Source organism: Sebastes fasciatus, chromosome 23, assembly GCF_043250625.1.
Source record: "Sebastes fasciatus isolate fSebFas1 chromosome 23, fSebFas1.pri, whole genome shotgun sequence".
In the NCBI taxonomy this organism is placed as follows: Eukaryota; Metazoa; Chordata; class Actinopteri; order Perciformes; family Sebastidae; genus Sebastes; species Sebastes fasciatus.
Window position 1 is genome coordinate 21,356,133 of NC_133817.1, and position 27,341 is coordinate 21,383,473.

General features: G+C 42.0%; 1 protein-coding gene across 4 annotated transcripts in view; it reads right to left on the reverse strand.

The window, feature by feature from the left end:
* Positions 1-7,433: 7,433 nt before the first annotated feature.
* Positions 7,434-27,341, reverse strand: part of lrp6 (low density lipoprotein receptor-related protein 6) — a 34,274-nt gene continuing 14,366 nt past the window's right edge. For 2 of the 4 annotated variants that reach the window (XM_074626437.1, XM_074626436.1), the window contains exons 6-23: positions 25,020-25,416; positions 24,725-24,896; positions 20,277-20,493; positions 19,873-20,162; positions 19,323-19,549; positions 18,800-18,984; positions 17,614-17,940; positions 17,326-17,528; positions 17,024-17,235; positions 13,644-13,834; positions 10,917-11,126; positions 10,605-10,730; positions 10,213-10,449; positions 9,977-10,087; positions 8,627-8,857; positions 8,409-8,545; positions 8,062-8,159; positions 7,434-7,911 (exon numbers count right to left, since the gene is read on the reverse strand). In XM_074626437.1, the coding sequence (XP_074482538.1) occupies positions 7,605-7,911; positions 8,062-8,159; positions 8,409-8,545; positions 8,627-8,857; positions 9,977-10,087; positions 10,213-10,449; positions 10,605-10,730; positions 10,917-11,126; positions 13,644-13,834; positions 17,024-17,235; positions 17,326-17,528; positions 17,614-17,940; positions 18,800-18,984; positions 19,323-19,549; positions 19,873-20,162; positions 20,277-20,493; positions 24,725-24,896; positions 25,020-25,416 (3,878 nt within the window). In that variant the 3' untranslated portion in view covers positions 7,434-7,604. Of the gene's footprint in view, positions 7,912-8,061; positions 8,160-8,408; positions 8,546-8,626; positions 8,858-9,976; positions 10,088-10,212; positions 10,450-10,604; positions 10,731-10,916; positions 11,127-13,643; positions 13,835-17,023; positions 17,236-17,325; positions 17,529-17,613; positions 17,941-18,799; positions 18,985-19,322; positions 19,550-19,872; positions 20,163-20,276; positions 20,494-24,724; positions 24,897-25,019; positions 25,417-25,525; positions 25,666-25,780; positions 25,903-27,341 lie in introns of those variants that run through there. The other 2 variants (XM_074626439.1, XM_074626438.1) reach the window with 2 other exon arrangements.

Genomic DNA, 27,341 nt, shown 5'->3' on the forward strand with positions numbered 1-27,341 from the left:
AATCAGCGCACAGAGCGAGGGAGAAAGGGGCGTGCCAATATTACCGTAATACTCAAAATATAATAATAATAATAATAATAATAAATTGGATTTATATAGCGCCTTTCAGAAACCCAAGGACGCTTTACAAAGAGGGCACACAAAATCATACCAATAAATAAAACAGAGGAAACTATAGCTAAGTAATTAAAAGAGTGATGTGTAGGAAGAGTCAGCTGAGATCATAGGCCTTGATGAACAGGTGGTGTTTGAGGTGTTTTTTTAGATCATTATTATTATTGAAGTAAAATATGTAGAAGGCTCTTTAGAAAACGGGGCACACAGTGTAGACAGAGTTCTAATTTAATAAGAGACACTAATGAATAAATAAAATAAAATAGCTTTTTTTGCTGTTTTCTTTTACATATATTCCAGTGATTTGCAGTACAGTGCTATTTCTCTCATAAAAAAACACGAATAAGGTTTGTGTCTTAATACATTTACATTCATTGATAAAAAACAAAAAAAAAAAAAACTAGAATAAATAATATAAAATAATAAAATAATAATAAAAAAATAAAATTATTCAACAGAAATTTAGTTTTCTTATCCTCCACTATGATTCTAAATTTAAAAATAATTTCTGTTAAAATGGAAAGGAGACATATGTATGGTTTCAGCCAATCATACAGATCGTATTAATATAAAGACAGTAGAATAAATAAATAAATAAATAAATACTCAGAATAGTAGCAGCAGATTTAAATTGTTCGCCTACTACTATACGAGTAGTGATATGAGTAGTAGAATAACTCTCAATGTGCTGTTTTTACTTTTCTTCCCACCTCCCAGCTGTAGTCACATCATATTAAAGCAGAATTAACAGTTTGTACCACAAGAAGAGCTTAATGTGCCCAAATAAAAAATAAGCGTGCTCCCTCCTGGTTGTGACCAGTTATTACGGTAGCTGCGAGGAGCCTGAAATCAGAATTTACCTGTTTACAGGTGGAACAGCTCACCTTATATAACTCTGTCATAATAACTACGCTATATAATAATTATATAGTTATATAATAACTAAGTTATATAATCATAAATACAAACATTTAACGGTTACTGCAAAGTTTTAAAATGTTCTAATAAGTTACAACTTCTATCTAAAATGTAAAGAATATATTTTTGCACATTGCTGCTAACAGGAGCTCTTTCTTCTTTTTAAACAGTCGCATTTTACATATCTTTAAATATGATTTCTATTGGGATTTTTCATATTTTTGTTTCTTCTCAATTCACCAAAACACCAAAACAAATTCCTTGTATGTGTAAACTGACTTAAATAAACATGATTCTGATTTATTTATTTTTTTAAGTAAAAAAAACAACCTACTTTTCTTTTCTTGTGCATATTTGCATCAATTGTTTTAACAAATACAACTTTTCTAATAATAATAATTATTATTGTTATTATATTGTTTTATTTAAATTAATCTGTTTATTCTATTAATGTATCTATTATATGATATACATTTCTATATTTCTTGCACAAATCAACTTTTTTTTAGGTTAACTAAATTATTGATATTATATTTTATTATTTGTTTAAATGATGATAATGAGGAGTAAAGCATTAAATACACAAAAGTAAAGAGATTTAATTTGTGATGCACTTTATACACAATCTAAAAAATATTTAGCTAATATGATCGTTCATGCCGATCGAAATGGATTTTGATTTTTGACTTTGAATTTTAATTTAGAATATGACTTTTAGATTTACATTTAATTTTTGGATTCAGCATTAGCATTAGCTTTTATTGAGGCATTAGACAATAATTTAGTATATAACCTTTATTTTATCAAGTAATTTGCTTGTAATTCTGTAATTTAGTGTAGGTGTTTAAAATAAAATAAAATAAAATTTCACTTTAAAATGTGCAAATTAGTGACCTCAAAAAAAAAAGTTTAAATGAAGGATTTAGATTGAGAATGTAACATTTAGTATTCAGAACATTGTGGGTTGTTTCTTTTGGACAAAAGTTCAATAAATCTTGTAAATTAGTAACTTTAAAAATTTAAATTTCAGGGAAATTTAAACAGTTGTTGAAATAGTTTTTGCCATCTTTGTAAAAGTGACATTGTAAATATACGATGTGACTTGTGAATACATTTTTATATGTAACCAGTGGAGGTAAGTCGTATTAGTACAGAAATAGAAATCATCACACAGATTCTGTAAAGTTCACTCACTTTATATTTAACAAAAAGGAAAAATAAAAATCAGCATTTGATGAGTTCCAACAGCTTGTGGTGTTCAAACGTCAAAACGTCGTAGAAAAACAACGTACAGTTAGTGGAAATGAAACCGACGTCCTCTCAGAGCACCGTGAGCCGAACAGACGGAGGACGACAAAAAAACAACGACTTCTGTTTCCTGTCGGACCTCCGATTAAAAACCTGGAGACAAAAGTGCTTTAAAACAAACAAAACTAAATCTTTTTACATTTCTACTTTCTTCGACCTTTTTCAACCACGTTTGTCACAAAATGTACAAAAAACATCCAAACAAGAAGAAACAACGTCGGTCGGATTTAGAACTTTGATTCGTCTGTCGGGTTTTTATTAACGTCTTATAAAACCAGTTGAGAAAGGGCCGGGTATCGAACCAACACCTGTTAGTACCGACTGAAACGTGTCTGCAGCACCGAGGTAGTAAAAGTTAACGTTGAAGGTCTCCTTGATCGGAAAGTTTCCCATTTAAATCTAAATTAGCTCATTTTGTCCTGGTGGTGTTGAGTTTAATGTGCCAAATAATGTCAGAAATAATAAGGACAAAAGGAGAAATTCACCCCAAATTCACTCATGATATTATGGGGCGTGGCCACCAGGCCAGAGGGGGCGGGGCAAACAGAAGACACATGGACAATAGCAACATTAGCTTCATTAGCTGCAATCAACCAAAACCTTTTTAATTTAGTTTGTCATGTTTTACGAAGTATTTATATATATTAGGGCTGTCAAAGTGAACCTAATGAATCCATCGGTATCAACCATGGCATACTAGCTTGTATGATAACACTCCAAACTTACGCAAAATTTTGGCAAGGAAAAACTGTCATGTCCTTTTTCAAAGGGGTCTCTTGACCTTCAGATATGTGAATGTAAATGGGTTCTATAGGTACCCACGAGTCAGACACACAGAAAAATGGCTGATTAATCTGCGATTAACCATTTCAATCGATTGACAGCTCTAATATATAAATTACATATATTTCTTTAAATCTTTCCTGAATCTAACAAAATAAAAGTCTGTGAAAACACAATCAAGGGGGCAACGTCGGGGGCAAAAAAAAAAAATTTTTGGGGGGTTTCGTAGAAAAAACATGTTTCAGATATTATATCATATAAAATCGATACCCAGCCCTTCAAATGAGTTATTAGTGTTCTTAACGTGCTCATTCCACTCCTTCAATTTAGTCATTTAAACCCTAAAACTTCATTCGTACCCTCGGGTTTCTTGGTTCCCTTAAATTATTAATTTACACCTTTCAAATTTTTAAATCAAATTGTAATAATTTTGAAATTTTAAATTAAATAGTTTGATTAAATCTGAGTCTGAAATAAAAGGATTTTGTCTTAAACATAATATTTTGTTCGGCTTTGAAATCAGATATTACAGGATTTGATCCTACAGATTTGAGCCAGTTCATAAAAAGATGATTTAAAAAACGGTACAAATTATTAATTTAAGGGAACAAATGAGGTAAATTGGAGGTAAAACAGAAGCACAATGAGGGAACTATTTACCACAAAGTTCCCCGACAGCGACCAGACGATAAAACTCTGATAATCAAAGATAAAAAACCTCGTCGGTCATCTTTGTTTGGACTCCTCTAAACAAACCAAACGTTCAACCTTCAACAATTTTTACTGTGAAGTTTTGTACCAGAAACCAGCTACAAAATAAAAGTCCTGTAAAGTGCAGTTAGAGAATGAGAACAATGTTTTATAGTGTTGATGTGCCTGAAAACAGCTGGATGTGTCGAGCAGTGATTGTACCACAGATGCTGAGGATGTACGGAGGCAGCGGGGCGCCAAGAATAAAAAAACATATACCGGACTTCTGACAACGTCGCCGGTTTTTGGTGCTTTGACTGATTTTCTGCACTGTAAAAAAAAAGAAAAAAAAAAAGTCCTGAATCGGATTTGGTTAAATTAAAGAAGAAAAAGAAAGAAAAACTGGAGTCAGTTTGGTGAAATTATAAACATCATTCTACGGAGCCGAAGTCAATAAAGATAACACGTTTTAATATCTTGTGCACACAAAATAATCTTTACCTTGGGCAAACTAATTATAACAATATTTTTTAAGATAACTTTCGCCTCAAAATGAATAATTTCTGCACCAAAACAACAACTTTTGCACCCAAGATAATAACTTTTGCATCCAAATCAATAATTTGCGCACCAAGACGATAATTGGTGAGTATTAAATAACTTGTATTACATTATTTTAACAGTTAATAATTTGTGTACACAAGACACCAAAAATAAGAACTTAGTTGGCTTCGAATAATTCAGTTTTTCTCGGATCAAATATATTTTAATTAATAAGAGACCAGCTGCCGTTTTCTTTCTTTAGATAGACAATTATTTCTAAAAAATTACTATAATTTCTCTTGAAACAAGAGGAATTATCTCAACAGGATGGCACCATTTAAAATTTTTTTTTTTTAAATAAAGACTGAATATTAGAGCTGGGTATCGCACATGAATATATATATTTATATATTATTGAGAGAAATGTGTCTGTAGTATCAAAACTGTCAAAAACTGTACTGAAATGATTTAAATCATTTTTTCCTGTTTCGGCTGCTTCTGTTTACATGTTTAATGTTTGGAAATTCATCTTTTGTTTAATTAAAAAAAAAATGTATATTTCTCAAAGTATCATAAAAAGGATTTTTCGTGTTTGTACCAAAAAACTTAAGTTTTTAACGACACCAAGCTCTAAAGATCGTCACTGATATGTTATTTTTTATTCAGAAAAACAAAATTTTAAATTTGATTTTCTGATGACTCACTGTAAAAAAAATTATATTAGTGTCCAAAAATCTGATTTTTATAAGAGATTATGTGACGATTAATTCTGTCTTTCTAGAATTTATTAGTTTCTACAAAAGCCGTAAAATGAGGGAAAGTTTACTGAAAAAATGAATTATTTCAGCCTGTTTTTGTAAATTAAAAACGTCTCATTAAGACATAAGATGTTTCTTTGAGTGTAATTTAAAAGTGAAGCCGGTTAAAATGAGTTTACACTAATAAAAGTGACGTGATTGTCAGACTCATGCTGGTGTTAATTCTTCTCAACAACAAAATTGAACGACAGGAAGTTAAAACGTGACGACGATTATCGGACGATGCGACGAAGTTATCTTGAAAAATATATTTCTGGTCGTCACGAGAACAAACACACGAAGAGATTTACAAAATAAAAACTGATTGTTGACTCGATCGTCAAGGCAACGAGCCGCCTGATGTTCCACCTCTGGTCCCAACATCTGCCTCCATTTAGTCATTTTTGTCACAAACAGACACTAAAAACCTGGATATGTTCTTCTGATCTGAGATTGTCACCGAACGTTTGGAGTGAAACTCTGTAGAAAAATATAATGAAATATAAAAAAAGACGGAATGAAAAGTACTGCGAGAGTTCGATGGAGAGATTTACAATGATTTTCTATATAGCTTATAAATACGATATCTACACAATATGTGGTACAAAAATACTATATAGCATTTAGTGGGCACTGGTTTCCTCAAATAACAACAACATAAAACATAAAATAAAAAGGTTATGAAGACGTGGAACTGGTCAGGCACAAGGTCGTGTCCATGGTGGGAGACGCTGCAGAAACTAGGCGTGATGATGATGATGATGATGATGTCGTGATCGTGATGATGATGATGATGATGATGATGATGATGATGATGATGACGTGTTCGCTGTGCAGCTTTGGGTCGATTCACAAACACACGGTTGCAGTCGAGCATCTCAACAAGAACACGTGAAACACAAGCGTACGTTTTGGTTTTAAATCCCGTCTGAACATCACGATGATCGGAGGACGCGAGTCATGTGACGCCTTATCTTTAGTCATTTGCTGCCTGATCCTTAGTCACGTGATGCCTGATCTTTAACGGCCAGAACGTGTTTTAGTACGGAGGCCCTGAGGGGACAAGAGCAAGAACCAGTTTCTAGTGCAACAAAAACAAAAACAACCAACCAAAAGAGGCAAATTGTCTTCAGATCTTCTTGAGATCGTGTCTAGAAACGTTTTGTCCTTTCAGCATGGAAGCCCATTACCGCCAATGTAATAGAATACAAATCCTTTAAGTCATTATAACGAGAAACTTTCTCGAAATAATGACTTAGCATCTCAAAATAATGAGAGCCTTTTGTCAAAATAATGTTTTGTACGGAGGCCCTGTCGAGACAAGCGCAAGAACTAGTCAAAATAATGACTTAGTACCTCAAAATAATGAGAAACTTTGTCAAAATACTGAGAATCTTTCTCAAAATAATGTATTGTATGGAGGCCATGACGGGACAAGAACAAGAACTAGTCAAAATAATGAGAAACCTTCCCAAAATAATGACTTAGTATCTTGAAATAATGAGAAATGTTCACAAAATTATTATATTGAGATATGGAGTCATTATTTTCAGATATTAAGTCATTATAATGACTTACATGATCTTTTTTCTTTCATTACAAGTACAAGTTTTCATCTTATTTTTATTTTCTTTATTTTACTGGCGTAATTGGGCTTCCATACCACAGGGCCTCTGTAGTGTTTACTCAAACTTGTTGAGCTGCAGACTCGTCAATACTCTCAGAGTGGCTGCTGGTCTGATTGATTGATTGATTGGGTAATAAATATGTGCTGGGTTAGGGTTAGGGTTAGGGTTAGGGTTAGGGTTATATGTTACAATATGTTATTGCTTCGTGGTTGATCACATGACTCACGTCCACATCAGACACGATCCTACGAACCGCTTCGTAACTGAGGAGGTAAATTTAAATCAAAGACCGCGTACCGCGCGCTCACACGGGCCTCTTCTCCAGTTTCCATGGTAACTATCGCCACGCCCAGCCTCTGGGGGGCGCTCCTCTTCTTCTTCTCCAGTTTACATGGTAGCTACCGCCGCGCCTCCGGGGGGGCGCTCTTCTTCTTCTTCTTCTTCTCCAGTTGATGTTTTTCATATTTGGCATCAGATAAGTTAAACGTCCCGCTGTGCTTTTTGTCCTTCAGCCTCTGTTTCTCCGGGTTTAAGGCAACTTATATTTGTGATGATTTTAATAAAACCTTTTCTTAAAAAAATTTACAAATTTCTTAATACAAACCTCTATGGCGTCATCAGTAAACACTGTATAGAAAATATATAAATATGCTTTTTCTCTTTTTAAATGTACAAATGTTCTGCAGCGCCCGTTAGCTTCCTGTTCGGCGCCGCTCCTCCTCCTCCTCTTCATCAGTCTCCCGTTTTTAACCTCATATATGCACAATTGCTATTTACAGTGAGGGGGGGGGCGGAGCTGTGCGGAGAGGGGAATTGTGGGGGCTCACGAGGAGTCCGTGCAGGGCGAGGGCGGCGGCGGGTAGAGGTGGTGGGAGTAGCTGCGCTCGGTGTAAGGCGATGGCGGGCAGCTCTCGCAGTTCTCCTCCGCCGACAGGTACTGGCTGCGGGGCGTCGGCGGCGGTGGGAAAGGCTCCGAGTCGTAGTTGAGGTCGCTGGTGTAGCCCTTGGCAGCGGTGGCGGCGCCGGACTTGAGCGGCGCCCGACGTCCCGGCGTGTAGTCGCTGTCGCACACGTCGGTGCTGCAGGGCGTGGTGGGGGGGGCGAAGTGGCGGTAGGTGTAGGGCCGGTAGCTGACGGACAAAAACACCACAGAGTAAGAAACACCACAGATTAAGAAACACCACAGATTAAGAAACACCAGTAATGTGAGATAATGTGAATTAATGTGACATAATAATATGAGTTAATATTATATAATAATGTGAGTTAATGTGAGTTACCTGTATGATCTGTGTGTTGAGGGACTGTTGGAGGAATAACCAAACTCCATGGTGTACTGAGAGCGAACTGTAGCCGGAGACGGAGGAGGATTCAGGATCTAGAACAAAACAATAAAAATACAACAATATACTTCATTCTCGGGGTTTCACAGCAAGAAGAAGGGGATAAATAATAATAATAAATATAAAAATGTTTGATGATACAGATGTATTTTTCAAGATTTTCACAATAAAATACTGTTAAAAAAATTAAATAAATAGAAGCAGAAATGTAATGTAGCACCAGAGAAATTAACTTGTATTTAGTTTATGAATGAGTTGATAATAATAATGATAAATAAACTGACCGGGGGGAAGTAGGTTCCCTTGGTGCTGGACGAGCTGCTGGACGAAGCTCCGGTCACGTGAGCGCGGTCGTAAGGCGGCCCGTTGCTCCCGCCCATGATGCTGAGGGAGCCAATCACAGACTTCCCTCTGGACATCCCTGTTGGTTCGGAAACAGACGTCAGCGTCACGCTTATTAAATTATATTTATAAATATGAGGTTATGGTCACGTCGTCCCACCTGGCAGCGAGCTGGACAGCGAGCTCGGATGCGGCACGTATCCCAGCGGCACCGACGACGGACCGTGGACCACGAAGTCGTTGGTGACCGTCTCGCCGTCGTCCTTCATCTGCGGACAGAGGACGCGCTGACACACGAAGTACACGGCGCCCACCACGAACAGCGCCATGACGACGCCCACAATGGAGCCGATGGTGTTGTTGGACGGAGGAGGAGGCTCCTCTGTCGGGTCTGAAACCACAGAAGAAGAAGAAGAAGAAGAAGAAAAAGAGTGGTGTTAAAACAACTGACTGTTTCATAAGAGATAAAAAAGTTTTCTGTTCAAATCAACGACTTTAAGAAAACAAACAACACAAGTATTTATTCTTTAAATAAAACATAACAGCAGAAAACATTTCATTACATTAAATATTCATTTGATTATTTTATGACTGTTTTTTGATCAAATTAATGAATCGAAGGAAACTGAAATAAAAATGACAAATTAAGTTACAAAATAACAGCAGAACACAGTTCATTATATTAAATATTAATCTGATTGTGAGGTCATCTTCCAGATCAATATCATGATTCAAATTTTAGCCATGTTATCTCCTTCTGTATAAATGTAGCTTAATGAGTTGTTGTAATTTACTACTAATAATAATAATAATAATAATAATAATAAGTTTGGGTTCCCCTATTGATAAATAATAATATCTCTTTTTACATACCACTTAAAAATAATAAAAAGAAACATGAAAATAAAATGATTTACAAAAGACGTAAAACTAAGAAATATTAGTATAATAAAATATAAAATAAATAAACTTAGTGTTATTGGTTGTAAATCATGGAAGACTAAAACTGCCAGTACAATAAATTAATGAATTCATTAAATGACTCAATAAAGTTATATAATACTATATATATATATATATATATATATATATATATACACACATATACAATGTATGTATATGTAATTTATTTTCAAAATAACCTGCACATTTATTTGATAATTGATTCTTGTATTTCTATATATTTTTCTTTATTATTATTTTTCATTTAATTATTTATGGTAATGGAAGCTTTAGTCCTCCATAATAAATGAGAACATGTATAAACGTATGTGTCCACACATGTATGTGCATGTTTGTTATTTCTTATTATTATTTAGTTTCAGTTATTTATTTATTATTTATCTATGTTGGGTTCTTCTAAAACTTTATTTGACTACGACCATCAGAAACCTGTCGCAGCTTAGAGGGATGATTAGAAAATGATCTTTTATTCCTGTTAATACGTTTATATGTACTTTGTTCGATATGATTTACAGTGAAGGTGTTTTCAGATGTTTGTGGGACTCACAGCAGCCGATCTCATCAGAGTTGTCGGTACAGTCCATGTTGTGGTCGCACTTCTTGTGTTTCCCGATGCACTGACCATTAGAGCAGGTGAACTGGTCCGGAGGACAACGTACTGGGAGACAAACAGAGAGACAAACACCAGTCAGGTCCCTGGTAAATCCTAGGATTTTCTGCTTCCTTTCATCATCACGTTAAAGAATAGATCTTGAATCTTGAAGCGAGCGTTCCCGGTCTCACCTTCACACTTGTTCTCGTCGGACCGGTCCTGACAGTTGATCTCTCCGTTGCAGCGCAGGCTCAGGTCGATGCACTGGCGGCTGTCGCACTGGAACTCGGACTCGGAGCAGACGGGACAGTCCTTCTCGTCGCTGCGGTCGTCGCACTCGGGGTAACCGTCGCACCTCCAGGCCTGAGGGATGCAGTCTACCTCCCCTGAGGTACAGGAGAACTGCTCCGGGGAGCAGGTAGGGGGCTCTGAGGAGGGGAAGGGGGACACAGCGGACCATCAGATCCAGAACAGTAAACACCAGTAAGAGGACCAGTTAGGGGGGGTGGGTGGGGGACACACACAAGACCGTAAGATCCAGAACAGTAAAAAAACAGTAAGAGGAGCAGTTATTGGGTCTCACCTCCACAGGAGAGCTCGTCCTGCAGCAGCACCAGGTGGACGGGACACGAGCAGCGAGTCGTCCCGTCTCCTTTCACGATGCAGATGTGGGAGCAGCCGCCGTTGTCCCACGTACACGGGTGTTTACCTGCAGGACGCCGAGGTCAGAGAGAGAGGAGCACAGATCAGAGACACAGCCTGGAGATAAACTACCAGTTTAAATATAATCGTTTTTGGCACCTTTAACACTGATCCAACTCTCTTTGGATTAAAACACCAAACAGTGTTTTAACTACTAAGACATCTAGGTGACGTGTAACCCAGTCAGACTCACTGTACTCCCTCATGTCCAGCTCGTGGACGGCGTGGATGTCGCTCAGGTAGGCGATGCGAGCTTGGATCTTGGTGCGTCCCTCCCTCGTGGTCTTGTCGATGCGTTCGATCATCTGCTGCTGCTTGTCGATCCAGTACAGGTGGTTCCCGAACACCGTCAGGCCCACCGGCTGCAGGATGTTGGAGTCGGCGATCACGATCCGATTGGCTCCTGAATATTAAAACGAAGCGCCGGGGAAAAAACAACAAAACAAGGTTGGAGGGGCCAAAAAGATCAGGACCAGAGGCAACGAAACGGGAGGGAAACTGAGGGGTGAGGAGGAGGAGAGGCAGGAGGACAGTGATACACCGAGGTCAGAGACACATCACACACTATTAACATACATATACTGTGTATATATACTGTATATATAATCCTCATGGTTCAACAAGGAAGATATGAATAAAACACCAGAATATATTCTACATATTAGACGGTAACAGAGAATAGATAGCAGCCGCTGTTCATCACTTTAGCCCCGTTTCCATCGCAGGAACCTTACCCTGGAACTAGGAACCTTTTGAGGAATTTGACTGCTGTAAAATCTCATTGCAGTAAATGCCTTAAAGGTCCCATATTATCCTAATTTTCAGTTTCATTCTTGTATTTTACGTTTCTACGAGAACATGTTTACATGCTGTAATGTTAAAAAAAACAACTCAAACTATTTGCATGAATATTTACCCTCTGTCTGAAACGCTCCATTTTAGCACATTTCAATGGAATGCAACGGAATTGCGTTGCTAGGCAACAGCTCGGGTCCATGTTTACTTCCTGTCAGTTGTGCATTCATATACACCGCAACCGGAAATAAACTGGGACACATTTAGAATGTTTACGTTTAAAACTGTAAAATGGTCTAAATATTGTATATTTGTGACATCACAAATGGACACAAAAAGACAGCTTGTTTCAAAAGGCACAGTTTCTGAATACGGGCTGTGTGTATTTCTCCGTGGATTGAGCATTTTGATGCTTTCACAGTGTTTATATCGCACTTCAACCTGCTTTGTAATAAAAAAGACGTGAAAATCTCACTTTTTACAGTATGGGACCTTTAAAGTTTGTCTTTAACAAAGAAAACTCTGTTTAAGGAATTCTGTGCAACACCCTTAAGTAAGTCCTTCAGCTAAGGAGAAAGTAAACATTAAACTTGAGGTGCTTTGTGCAACAGGAGCCGGATTTTAATTTAGAGTTTATTTAGAGCTGGAGAAGCTGTTGTTACTGAACGTGTCCTGATGGGGGCGCCAGCCTCAACAGAGCTAAAGCAGCTGTTCTGACTACATTTAACAGAGTTTCACTGCTGAGGATCACAGAGGAGGACTTTAAAACCCTCTTCAGTCCTGAACCAGGAACATAAAGAGCAGGAACCAGGACTCCTCCTCCTCTCCTACAGATGGTTTACATTCCTGTCGGCCTGCGTGGAGCTCCAGAGAATCACAGGAATGTGCTGAGCTCGGGGCTCCGCGCCAACTTCCCCTTTCCAGGCACAAACCTCCCCAAGAGTCCTCCGTCTGCTCTGTTCACACGTTAACTCCTCGACTCTCCTCCGCAGGGTTAAACGCTCCTCCACGGGGTTAAAAACCTCCCGCAGACAGAGAGACCTACGCCCACTGAACTACTGAGGTCTGACAGAAACTTCTACTAAACTACCAGTCTGTTGTTCTGCAGGATTAAACCTTTAAACGCATCTTTAAAGAACGTTATATAAAATCAGATGTCTCAGAATAAGAGCTGGAAATTAACCCTCAAACAGAACTGAGTCTGGTTCAAATGAAATAGATGTAGGTCAGTATGAAGGTTTACTGTCTCCAAAACCTTTCAGGGAAGTTTAGAGAAATTATCTAACCCTCTATCTGAACTTAAAATAAGAAACATAACTATTTATTAAAAGGTAAAAGCTACAAAGAACTGATTATCTGAGGCTATTTATTCTCCTTCATGGGGGTCGTGACGTGATATCTGGAGTTTGTTTATTAGCAGCAAGAATATTTATGTTGTGAAAGTTGATCGAGAGAACAGATAATTAATTCAAAGATTAATAAGTTAAAAAAAATTAAATAAATGTGCGTAGTATTGATAGTTAAAGCACAACTTGGACATTTAGTGAATTTCTCTTAGAGTCACATGTTCAGATTGACTCCTCATGTCTGGACGCTAAATATGAAGCTGGATAGCTTAGCTTAGCATAAAGACTGTAAACAAATGGAAACTGCTAGAATGTCCAAAGTTCAAAAACCCACCTACCAGCTCCTATAAATCTCACTGATTAACCTGTTATATCTGGTTTGTTTAATCTGTTAAAAAACTGAAGTATAAAAAAAATCATAATTCGCCAATTTACGGGACGTTACGGCCAAGAAATAATCCGGCATGTAACCCCCATGAAACTGCAAATGATCCAGATTAAAGGAACCAGCTTTAGAGGAGCTGGGAGGTGGATTTTGTTGTCTTTGGACAGAGCCGGGCTAGCTGTTTCTACCCGTCTACAGTCTTTATATGCTAAGCTAAGATAACCAGCTGTTGCTTCATATTTGTCATGCAGACATGAGAGAGGTATCAATCTGAACACCTGACTCTCAGAGAGAAAGAAAAAGAAGAGGAGTCATAGAAACTGGACGAACCAGGACTCAAGCCCCTCCCACCCCCTCCTGGACCCTGATGTGTACCTGAACCCTCCAGACTCACCGGAGAGGTCGCTGCTCTCGATGCGCCGCAGGTCAGAGTCCACCCAGAACAGCTTCCCCACTTCGTTATCGATGGCGAGGGCGACCGGTTTCCCCAAACCGCTGAAGAACAGAACCTCCCGCTCCGTCCCGTCCAGCGCCGCCCGCTCGATCTTCGGAGAGCGCTCCAGCAGGTTGGTGAAGTACATGTACCTGCAGCAGAACACCAGGAGTTAACTGACTCGTTCGCATCATCTCAACGGGTCGTTTTCTGGCGTGTTTTCCTCTCAGAACATCTGCAGACTTCATTCCTCAACCACACAATGACCCAGAGATTACTGCGCCAGCCCCGGCCCGAAGGAAACCCAGTAATTATGGTTCCAAACAAGCGACTCGGCACCACCGAGCTGCGACGGGCTTCAAGAGGCCGAGAGGATAAACAACGAGAACAAATTACTGAGATCAGAAACTAGACACCGAGGAGCTGAATACTGCTGGAGTACTCTCTATGAAGTACTTCTACCTGTATGTGTCAGAGCAACATGTGAAGCTCTCTTGTTTCCTGGAACTGGATTTAACATTAATTTAACTACGGAAAGAAATCTGGCAAATAAAGAAAGTCTTCTGGTGAATCTTGTGAAGTTGATGGCAGTTTCCCAGTTCCTTCATCTCTTCTCCGTGTACTCCTTCCTCCCAAACTTAAACCAGCTTTATGTGCAGCAGACAAAGGAGAGACTTTAACTAGCTGGTTCTGATGTTTTCAGTAATGAACTGACTCTCTGATCACGTTCTGGGTCCTTCATAGAAACCTGTTAATAATGGTGGACGTGAGGACACTAAGACGAGGACACTGAGGTGGACGTGAGGACACTAAGGCGAGGACACTGAGGTGTAATAGAGGACGCTGAGGGGAGGACAGTGAGGGGAGGACACTGAGGGGAGGACACTGAGGTGTAATAGAGGACGCTGAGGGGAGGACAGTGAGGTGAGGACACTGAGGGGAGGACACTGAGGTGTAATAGTGGACACAGAGGTGTAATAGAGGACACTGAGGGGAGGACACTGAGATGTATGTGAGGACACTAAGGGGTAATAAAGGACACTGAGGTGAGGACACCGAGGTGTAATAGAGGACACTGAGGGGAGGACACTGAGGTGTAATAGAGGACGCTGAGGGGAGGACAGTGAGGGGAGGACACAGGTGTAATAGAGGACGCTGACGTGTAATAGAGGACGCTGAGGGGAGGACAGTGAGGTGAGGACACTGAGGGGTGGACACTGAGATGTATGTGAGGACACTAAGGGGTAATAAAGGACACTGAGGTGAGGACACCGAGGTGTAATAGAGGACACTGAGGGGAGGACACTGAGGTGTAATAGAGGACGCTGAGGGGAGGACAGTGAGGGGAGGACACAGGTGTAATAGAGGACGCTGACGTGTAATAGAGGACGCTGAGGGGAGGACAGTGAGGTGGGGACACTGAGGGGAGGACACTGAGGTGTAATAGAGGACGCTGACGTGTAATAGAGGACGCTGAGGGGAGGACAGTGAGGTGAGGACACTGAGGGGAGGACACAGGTGTAATAGAGGACGCTGAGGGGAGGACAGTGAGGTGAGGACACTGAGGGGAGGACACAGGTGTAATAGAGAACGCTGAGGGGAGGACAGTGAGGTGAGGACACTGAGGGGAGGACACTGAGGTGTAATAGTGGACACAGAGGTGTAATAGAGGACACTGAGGGGAGGACACTGAGATGTATGTGAGGACACTGAGGGGAGGACAGTGAGGTGAGGACAATGAGGGGTGGACACTGAGATGTATGTGAGGACACTAAGGGGTAATAAAGGACACTGAGGTGAGGACACCGAGGTGTAATAGAGGACACTGAGGGGAGGACACTGAGGTGTAATAGAGGACGCTGAGGGGAGGACAGTGAGGTGAGGACACTGAGGTGTAATAGAGGACGCTGACGTGTAATAGAGGACGCTGAGGGGAGGACAGTGAGGTGAGGACACTGAGGGGAGGACACTGAGGTGTAATAGAAGACACTAAGGCGAGGACACTGAGATGTACGTGAGGACACTTAGGGGAGGACAGTGAGGTGAGGACACAGATGTACGCGGGGACACTGAGGGGATGACAGTGAGGGGTGGACACTGAGATGTACTTGAGGACACTAAGGTGTAATAGAGGACAGTGAGGTGAGGACACTGAGATGTAATAGAGGACACTGAGGGGAGGACACTGAGGTGTAATAGTGGACACAGAGGTGTAATAGAGGACACTGAGGGGAGGACACAGAGGTCTAATAGAGGACGCTGAGGTTTAATAGAGGACACTAAGGCGAGGACACTGAGATGGACGTGAGGACACTGAGGGGAAGACAGTGAGGTGAGGACACTGAGGGGTGGACACTGAGATGTATGTGAGGACACTAAGGTGTAATAGAGGACACTGAGGTGTAATAGAGGACGCTGAGGGGAGGACAGTGAGGTGAGGACACTGAGGTGTAATAGAGGACGCTGACGTGTAATAGAGGACGCTGAGGGGAGGACAGTGAGGTGAGGACACTGAGGGGAGGACACTGAGGTGTAATAGAAGACGCTGAGGTGTAATAGAGGACACTAAGGCGAGGACACTGAGATGTACGTGAGGACACTGAGGTGTAATAGAGGACACTGAGGTGTAATTGAGGTGTAATAGAGGACACTGAGGTGTAATAGAGGACACTGAGGGGAAGACACTGAGGTGTAATATAGGACACTGAGGTGTAATAGAGGACACTGAGGGGAGGACAGTGAGGTGAGGACACTGAGGGGAGGACACTGAGGTGTAATAGAAGACGCTGAGGTGTAATAGAGGACACTAAGCCGAGGACACTGAGATGTACGTGAGGACACTGAGGTGTAATAGAGGACACTGAGGTGTAATTGAGGTGTATTAGAGGACACTGAGGTGTAATAGAGGACACTGAGGGGAAGACACTGAGGTGTAATAGAGGACACTGAGGTGTAATAGAGGACACTGAGGGTTGAACACTGAGGGGAGGACACTGAGGGGAGGACACTGAGGGGTAATAGAGGACACTGAGGTGAGGACACTGAGGGGAGGACACTGAGGGGAGGACACTGAGGGGAGGACACTGAGGTGTAATAGAGGACACTGAGGTGTAATAGAGGACACTGAGGTGTAATAGAGGACACTGAGGACACTGAGGGGAGGACACTGAGGTGTAATAGAGGACACTGAGGTGTAATAGAGGACACTGAGGGTTGGACACTCAGGGGAGGACAGTGAGGGGAGGACAGTGAGGGGAGGACAGTGAGATGTACGCGGGGACACTGAGGTATTTGTGAGGACACTGAGGTGTAATAGAGGACGCTGAGGCGAGGACACTGACCCTCTCTCCGGGTTGACGACGATGGCTCTGGGCTTGTCGTGCTCTCCTCTCAGCACCACGCCGACCCGGCTGCCGTCCGTCCGGGTGACGTTGATGACGTTGGTGACCTCGCTGGTCCAGTAGATGAAGCGGCTGTAGATGTCGATGCTCAGGTCGTACAGCTGCAGACCCTGATTGGGTCCTCCCAGAGAGCTGGACACCACCGTCATACTCTGCCGAGACGAGACCGGAGACACGGCGGGTCAGACATACGGGTTTTATTTGACTAACAGGAAGCAGGTTTCTGCCGGACGTCTCTGTACCTGGTTTCCGTCCTCCTGAGCGCGGCGGATGACGTTCTGCTTGGAGTCGATCCAGTACAGCTGTTTGTCCAGCGGGTCGTAGTCGATGGCGCGGACGTTCCTCAGGCTGTGGATGGGGAGGATGATGTCTGGACTCTGCTGCTCGTCGATCACCATGCGGTTGATGGCAGTCTTCTGGCTGAAGAGCAGGAAGGACGTCGGAGCTGGAAGACAAACAGAGACGTGTTTAAAACATAAATAGTTCCCCTCAGAGTATCAGAGTGTCCGATGCAGGAACGACGTCCTCACCGCTGCACGTCTTGTTGTCGTAGTTGAGGGAGAAGTGGGCGGGGCAGCCGCAGACGAAGCTGCTGATGGGGACGGCGAGGCAGAGGTGTGAGCAGTGTCCGTTGGTGGAGGCGCAGGCGTTCCAGCCGCCCTGTCTGGACGAGTGGAACACCAGGATGTCCATGACGTAGTCCAGGTGGCCTTGGATCACGGTGCGGTTCTGACCGCTGGTCTTGTTGGCCCGCTCGATGCTGCGCTGGCTCCAGTCGGTCCAGTAGATGTAGTCCTGGTACTGGGTCAGACCGAAGGGGTGAGGGAGGTCGTCGGCTATCACCTCGCGGTCCTGACCTGAAGAAAGAAAGACAAACAACCAGTTGATGAAAATGTGCTGAAACATGTTCATCACCTTTTTTTTTTTACAAAAAATAAATAAATAAATAAAAAGTTACCTTTGCAAAAATATATAAATAATATTAACATTCACAGAAAAAAATTAAAACTGTAAACGTACATTTAAAATAAAATAAAATCTCGTAAATTTGTGAGATTAAAGTTGTAAATTTATGAGAAAATAACTCACAAATCTATGAGAAAAAAACTTGGATATTCTGTGAGATGAAAGTGGTAAAATTACTTTAAAAAAAAAAAAAAAAGAACATCCTTGTTTTGGTTCTTGTAAATTTATGAGATTAAAGTGGGAAATCTACGAAAACAAACTCTCAAATTTCTGAGAAAAAAACTCAGATATTCTCTGAGATTAAGGTGCTAAATTTACAAGAAAATAAATCACAAATTTACGAGAGAAAAACTTGAATATTCTGAGATTATTAAATGATACATTTGCGAGAAAAAACTCAGAAATTGTGCAAAACCGTGGTTCCGCCAGTCGTCGTCTGAATTTGTGTTTTCTTCTGTCATTGAACATAAATAAATATTAATATAATTAATATATTATGCACTCTGCGGCTCACGTTACCGTGGTGTTTAACGGCGCCGTCTGTAGTTTGATGAGGTTTATCCAACTTTGCAAAGTGAAGCGATGTCGTTCATTGACAATTTTTTTTTTTTTTTTTAAATTGTCCGATTGTTTTCCTTGTAAATTCCTGACTTCAATGTCATAAATTCTGTTTTTTTTTCTCTAAATATTGTTTTTTTTGCAGCATTTCTTCTTCTGATGAGACAAGAAGAATAAAACGTTGCTTCTCACCGAGCATGTTGGAGGACTCGATGAGCGTTGTGTCCAGGTCAGTCCAGTAGAGGCGGCGCTCTGCGTAGTCGATGGTGAGTCCGTTGGCCCGGCCCACGTCGGCCACCAGAGTGATCCGACCCGTCCCGTCCATCGCTGCTCGGTCAATCTTCGGCTTCCCGCCCCACTCGGTCCAGTACATGTACCTGTGGACAGGTGGAGAGAGGGTTTGATTAGGGAAGTGGTTCTCATGAGAGTCTCTGATCTACGACGGTTCATTATATGTAAAATAAATAAATAAATAAATTATGGAGTAAGGGGAAGGAGTACTATTCAGAGAAAAAACTCAGACATTTACAAAAAAACAACTCCTAAAATATTCTTTGAGATTAAAGTCATAATTTTATGAGAAAAAACTAAAATATTGAGATTATAAAGTAATAATTTTATGAGAAAAAAACTAAAATATTCTGAGATTATAAAGTCATAAATTTACGACAAAATAAAAAAAAATGATGGATCGTCTCTTGTTTTTAGTTCTCACCCTTCAGCTGGATCCAGAGCCAGAGCTCGTGGACTGTCCAGGTCCTTCCAGACCAGGACCTGGCGGTGCTGCCCGTCCAGTTTGGCCACCTCGATGCGGTTGGTGCCGGTGTCGGCCCAGTACAGGTTCTTCCCCAGCCAGTCCACCGCCATCCCCTCGGGGTAGTCCAGACCGAACTCCACCACGTGCTCCAGAGCGCTGCCGTTCATGAAGGCCCGGCTGATGGTCTGCAGGGAGGGAGGTTAAAGGTTAGGTTCAAGACCGATCGTCAGACTGAAACATTAGTCATTAGAATGATGAGTTGAGATGGAGGCCAACGGTAGTAGAAGAAAGAAGAAGGAAGAAGGAAGAAGGAAGAAGAAGAAGAAGAAGAAGATCCCCCACTCCCCGTCCCTCACCTTGAGAGTGATGTCGGTCCAGTAGATGTCAGACAGAAGAAGAAAGATGACGAAAGAAGAAGAAGGAAGAAGAAAGATAACGAAGAGGAAGACGAAGAAGAAGAAGAAAGACAACAGAAGAAGAAGAAGAACCCCCTCTCCCTGTCCCTCACCTTGAGAGTGATGTCGGTCCAGTAGATGCGGTTGTCGGTGACGTCGAAGTCGAGCGCCGACGCCTCCTTGACGCCGGTGAGCGGGATGGCAACGTTGTTGTTGTTGGTCTCCAGGGAGATGCGGCGGATGTCGGTGTGGCGGGAGAAGAGCAGGAAGGCCTCGGGGACGATGCAGGTCCTCATGTCGGCGATGAGCTCCAGGCCGATGGGACAGCCGCACTGGACGCCCTGAGGCTTGTAGAGACACAGGTGGCTGCAGCCGCCATTACTCTCCGCACACGGGTTGGTACCTGAGGACGGCGGCGCCACAGGAAGTCAGACATTCTGATGGTGGAACAACGGTGTATATTTCTGAGAGAGAAGCGGTTTTAAAGACGCCGTTATTAAAGACGTCCCGGACTCACCGGAGGACTTGTGGACGTAGGTGGCCTTGAGGCCCATGAGGTCTGGCAGCTGGTCGATGATGAACTCCCTCTCGGCGGTGTGTTTGTGGACGCGCTCGATGCTGCGGCGCTGCCAGTCGGTCCAGTAGATGAAGTCGCCCAGCAGCGTGAAGCCAAAGATGTGAGGAAGTTTGTCCTCCACCAGCACCCGTCGGCCCGTCCCGTCCATGTTCATCACCTGATGGACAGACAGACAGACGGGAGGTGAGACACACTGAGCATGCTCAGACAGACAGACAGACAGACAGACAGAGAGACAGACAGATTGGAGCTGAGACACACTGAGCATGCTCAGAATGTACATCAGATATATTATCTCACATGATGCTTATAAAAGCGTTAAAACAGGATTTAAAGAGCTAAATGTGACGGAACACACTGCATCAAACTAAGCATTTTTTCCCATGATGCCCGGCGGCAGACTGACGGAGTTACCACATCGTTTTTCTCGCCGTGCGTACTGAGCGTGCTCAGTAGAGCTCCGGCGAGCTGGCAGAACATCGCAGCGCCGCTAATTAGAAGCAACAGCAACAAACAAACAACGACACAGAGGAAGCATATGGACGCCACATTTCTTCTTCTTCTTCTTCTTCTCTCTGTTCCTCCTCTTCCTCCCTCTCTCTCTTCTTACTTGTCCTTCCTCCCTCATTCTTCCTCCTCCTTCTCTTCTTTCCTCCCTCGTCCTCCTCCTCTCCTCCTCTCTCTCTCCATCCTCCTCCTTCTCTTCTTTCCTCCCTCGTCCTCCTCCTCTCCTCCTCTCTCTCTCTCCATCCTCCTCCTTCTCTTCTTTCCTCCCTCGTCCTCCTCTCCTCCTCTCTCTCTCTCTCCCTCCCTCCTCCTCTCTCTCTTCCTTGTCCTCGCCAAGGCCTATGGAAAGGAGGCTGGGTCCCGGGTGGACATGGGTCTTGGGGTATGGGGTATGACACATGTGCAGTGTAACTGAAGCTGTGGTCGTGCGTTGCGATTGGCTCAACTTCGGCGAGTGCGGGCAAGATTTTACTGCGCACGTCTTATATACCCCCAAACATATGACGCGTTGATGACACATGACCCAGCCTCCTTTCTATAGGCCTTGGTCCTTGCTCTGTTCCTCCTCATCCTCTCTTCCTTGTCCTCTCTCTCTTCTTCCTCATCCTCTCTCTCATCCTTGTCCTCTCCCTCTCTCTTCCTTCTCCTCTCTATTCCTTGTCCTCTCTCTCTTCTTCCTTATCCTCTCTCTTACTACTTCTCCTCCTCCTCGTCCTCTCTCTTCCTCCTCCTCTCTCTTTCTTGTCCTCCTCTTCTCCCTTTTCCTCGTCCTCTCTCTTCTTCCTGATCCTCTCTCTCTTCCTCGTCCTCTCTCTCTTCCAACTCATCCTCTCTCTCTTCCTTTTCCTCTCTCCCTCCTCCTCTCTCTTCCTTATCCTGTCTCTTCCTCCTCATCTCTCTCTTCCTCCTCCTCCTCTCCTCCTCCAGGACCTGACTGATCCTCTCTGACAGATCCAGACTACAAAGATGTGATGAACAAAGAGACGACGAGAAGCTGCCATATTTATTAACCCCTTAGATACCAGAGGAAGAGCTCCGTTTCCCTGCACAGGTACTAGTAATGTTTAGAAGTCCTCTGAAACAATTCCTTGTGTAACTCAAGTAATTTGATTACTAAAAATTCTCGATGGAAATTCTTAATTATGTATGTAAGTTATTGGTTTGAATAGTTGTAATTAAATTCTAGTTGTAATTCACAATGCAAACATCAGTCATGCACATCTTGGGTTTACGTGTTTTTAATTATTATATATATATATATATATATATATATATATATATATATATATATATATATATATATATATATATATATATATATATATATATATATATATATATATATTATAATTTCACCTTTCTCCTGCTACTGTTAGTCTCTCATTTCCTTATTAATCCAGACGGTTCATATTTCTATCAACTCTTGATGTGCGAATTTGGTGCATAATCTAACAAAATGTGGCAACTACAACCTTGTCTTTCTGCAATGTCTGCATCACACTGATGACATATCACCAGTTTGTCCTCATGTAAAGTCATAAAGAGTTAATGTGACAACAGGCGGCGCCGTCAAACACGTGTTTGAATATTTCCGTATAATATTTTAGCCACAAATAGTAGTTGCCAATAATCAAATAATTAAAACTGGATGATGAAACTTTGTGATGTTGGATCAATCAACCAAAAGAAAAACAGATTCTGCAGAAATTACAACGATTTGGAACTTTTCTTCTGAAAAAACAAAAAGAAGGAAATCTGTCTTTAAGACACGTGAAGAAGAAGTGTGTGATGAGCTTCAGTCTGAAACATGCAGAGAGAGTTGAAGTGTCAACAGAGGAGAAATGTCAGGAATCCACAGAGAGAAGAGAAGCAGCGAGGCCTGTAATCTGTTGGTCCTTTAACTGATCCGCTATTCACTGCTCCCAGATCAGCCCCTGAATGGCCGGCTGCCATCTTTGAAAACATCCTCCACTCACGCCGCCAGAGAGAGAGCGAGAGAGAGAGAGAGAGAGAGAGAGAGAGAGGTGGTGTATAAATATAAAACAAAGTTTCCATCCTCGGCGCGGCGGCCTCAGCCAAAAGGTCTCCGCTGGTTTGGGAGTTGTGACCGCAGTGCGGCGACGGTTTCAGATTCGGGGTCTATTCTAAACAGAGTTGACCGCAGCTGGAGAGCAGGCCGCAATCGGAACCAGATGTGGGATCCCGCCGCAAAAACCGGGTCCTCCGAGAAAGGGGGGAGACTAGAGGAGGCCCCTCCCCCCGCTGAGCCAGAACCACCAGCACCTCTGAGGGGCTCAGGGAGGGGGGGTCAGGTGGGGTCACCAGAGGGGAATGAAAACTAGAACACGGCAAGATGGCGTGAGGATGGAGACCGCAGAGAGAGAAAAAGAGAAAGTAGTATTTTCATTCCCAACTGGACTGTCGACACCCTTTACAGCGCCGACGGTTAACAGGCGGTTTGATGTGGAGAAAGTTTAACAGCCGACTGGATGACTGACGGGAACCAGAAGGAAACTGAAAATAAGCTCCTTTTACACCCGATTCTGTTTGTTTTTGTTCTTATTTTCATGTTAAAGTAAGTTTTTTAAAAACACAATAATCTGGCTAAAACATAAAGATTAATAAGAAAATCCACAACATTGATATTTAAAATGACGTGGATCATTTTGACTTTTTAGTTCACAGAAATGTGTGTCTGAATGTTTGTCATTTATATAATTTCATGTGTGTCAATTTTTCCAGTTATTTACTTATGTAGAACTAAAGGAAATGGGCTCTGCGGGTGGCAGTGTCTGTTGGAAGCCAAGTAAATAATAATAATAATAATAATAATAATAATAATAATAATATTTCAGTCGATATCAGCCCATTTTTAATCCTTACACCTGAAAATAAATTCCTGCTTGATTCAACATTTCTGAAATCCCATCACTGCCAACATGAGAATTAATCAAAGTGATTGGTGCTGTCACTTTATTTTGAAGGCTGACAGGAAGCAGTGACCTCTGGCTCTCTGACCGACCCGGTGGGAGGTCATGTTCAGCAGTTAACAATCACAGCGAGGAGCCGCTGTGAATCAACAGGAGAACAACTGACAGCGTACAGCTTCTCCCCTGAACACTCAATATAAAACTACAACTCCCCAGGATTATAAAACTACAACTCACACGGAATATAAAACTACAACTCACACGAAATATAAAACTACAACTCAAACGGAATTTAAAACTACAACTCACCATTAAAAAAAACTACAACTCACACGGAATATAAAGCTACAACTCCCACTGAATGTAAAACTACAACTCCCAGGTGAATGTAAAACTACAACTCCCACTGAATATAAAACTAAAACTCCCAGGTGATCTCACACTGATTATAAAACTACAACTCCCACTGAATGTAAAACTACAACTCCCAGGTGATCTCCCACTGATTATAAAACTACAACTCCCACTGAATGTAAAACTACAACTCCCAGGTGATCTCCCACTGATTATAAAACTACAACTCCCACTGAATGTAAAACTACAACTCCCAGGTGAATGTAAAACTACAACTCCCACTGAATATAAAACTAAAACTCCCAGGTGATCTCACACTGATTATAAAACTACAACTCCCACTGAATGTAAAACTACAACTCCCAGGTGATCTCACACTGATTATAAAACTACAACTCCCACTGAATGTAAAACTACAACTCCCAGGTGATCTCCCACTGATTATAAAACTACAACTCCCACTGAATATAAAACTACAACTCCCAGGTGATCTCCCACTGAATATAAAGCTACAACTCCCAGGTGAACTCACTCTGAATATAAAACGACCTTTAATTAGATAAAAACCCAATGAGGTTTGGTACATAAGACACTGACCTCGATCTTGTCGGTCTTGGCGTCTCCCCAGTAGAGTTTGCGTTCGTCGTAGTCGAGAGCGAGGCCGTTGGGCCAGCCCAGAGACGTGTTGACCATCACCAGGCGCTCCATCCCGTCCAGATCAGCCCGCTCGATCTTCGGCACCTCGCCCCAGTCCGTCCAGTACATGTAACTGGAAACACAGACAGGAAGTAGCATTATCTGGCTGATGGCTTGATACAGAAACCTGCTGTGTTTAACCTTTTTAAGTAAGTGACGAGTAAAAATAATCATAGTCACTGATTAGTGGACTCACCCAGCTACAGGGTCCAGTACGATGGCTCTGGGCTCGTCCAGGTCTTCAGAGATCAGGATCTTACGCATGGTCCCGTTAAGCCGGGTCACCTCGATGCGGTCCGTCCCGGTGTCGGTCCAGTACAGGTTCCGGGCGATCCAGTCCACGGCGATGCCGTCGGGGTGGTTCACCTGAGAGGTGATCACGAACTCTGCTTCGCTGCCGTCGAGCAGCGAGCGGCGGATGGCCTTCACGTCGTCGTCCGTCCAGTAGATGTACCCCTCCACCGGGTCGTAGTCGATGGCTATGGCATGGCGGATGTCGTCCACCTGCAGGATGATGTCAGTGAAGTCCGGCATGTCCAGAGAGATGCGGCGCAAGTCTGTTCGCCGAGCCAACAGCAGCATCTGGGTCGCACCTGAGGAGCAACACAAAGGTCAGACGCCACTCAAAATATACAGACAGCAGCACAAAACTACATTTTACAAGATCACATTTGAACACATCATGATGAGGTTAGAATTTACCTTCAACCAATACTCATGTTTACTGAACAGAACCTGAACGTATCATAATGTAATGCAATGGAAGTTCCTGTGTTGAAATCAACAGGACGTAAGCTAGTAGCTAATAGCTAGTTAGCGTTAGCTGTTAGCAGCCGGTGAGCAGCACAGTCCTGTACAGAGATAACAGCTAACGTTAACTAGCTCTTACCGACTGATAACAGCCAACGTTAACTAGCTCTTACCAGCTGATAACAGCCAACGTTAACTAGCTCTTACCGGCTGCCAAATCATCTGTTCACTTTAAATCAAACTGTTTTTTGTGGCTTTGCTGAACAAAAGCAACAAATTAGTAAAAGCTTTGACATCCCAAAATGAACATGGTGTGTTATTGTTGGAGGAGGAGGAGGAGGAGGAGGAGGAGGGGAGACGTGGCTTCAGGTCAGCCTCTCTCTGGTTTAAAGGAGCTGAAAGAGTTAAACCCCGGCGGTGAAAGGAGCCATTGTCTGCAGGAGATCATGTGATCCCGTCTGTCACAAAAGCTTCGCCGCCTTCACTCTGCAGGCCAGGGTTACCCAACCAAAAAATGTAAATAAAAGGAGGAGGCAGAGGCGAGAGGGAGGAGGGAAACGTCCGTCATTCAAACAACAGCCAACCCGGCTGGTGATGGAGGGGGGTTACCATGGCAACTGCAGTTCAGCCCAACGCCACCTTTATCTGCTAGAAGCAACAAAGTCATCAGACTTCTTAAATTAGAGAAAAAGCTAATGGGGATTGGTACCAAACTGAAACTCTCAGAGACTAATGATTTCAGTCTGGATGAAGTCCTGTAAACAGCTCTAAGCTGAGCGGACAGATTGAATCGTAAACAGTCACACCAGAGGACTTTCTGTTGTTTTCTGTCTGAAAATAATAGAAAATCGACAAACTTCTCTCAGTGACGCAGTTCAGCAAATATTTGGATGCTTTTCTGTTTCCACTCGAGTGTGTCTCTGAAGACAAACTGCAGACTTTCCTCTGCTGGCGTCTCACTCACGTTCAAATCACACTTTATAAACACTGAACTTCTGCACTGAGTTCAGGATGTTGTTACTGAAGATCATCTGTCAGAGTGGTCCTATGTGGACACAAACGTTTACATACTTTTCTCTGGATTTATAAAACTTTTTAAGACGAGGATGGAGGATATGACCTGAAAATAATAAGGTATTTTTTTCAATTATGACAGTATGACTGGACATTAAAATACGAGTCCAGCTGATCAACATCCAACTGTTTCTCCACCTCATTCTGACTGACTCAGTCGTTTCCAATACTTTTACAAACTTGTAAAAACTCCAGAGATATTCTGTTTTTCACCAGACATTGGCTGTATTGAGGCCAGAACCTGTCAAAATTCCAAATAAATAAATAATGAAATAAATGAATCGATTAATAAATGAAAATGCTGTTGAATGTACCAAAAAATTATATTTTAAATATTTAAAAGTTTATAGCGAAAAGTTGACCCCATGACACACGTTGACTGACAGCCCCTCATTTGCATAATGAAGCAGAAACGCATAAAGAAAAGTTAAAAAATAAATAAATAAATTTGGGAAAATAAATAGGGGGAAATGTATAGGGAAAATAATGCAAAAAAAATAAAAATAAATATATAACATTTAATAATAAATAAATACATTTAAAATTAATAAAATGAAATGCAAAAATAAATAAATAAATGTAAAAGTTATTAAATATGAATAAATAAATAAAATTGGGAAAATAAATAGGGGGAAAAGCAAAGGGAAAATAATGCACAAATAAATGAATACATTAATAATAAGTAATAATACAT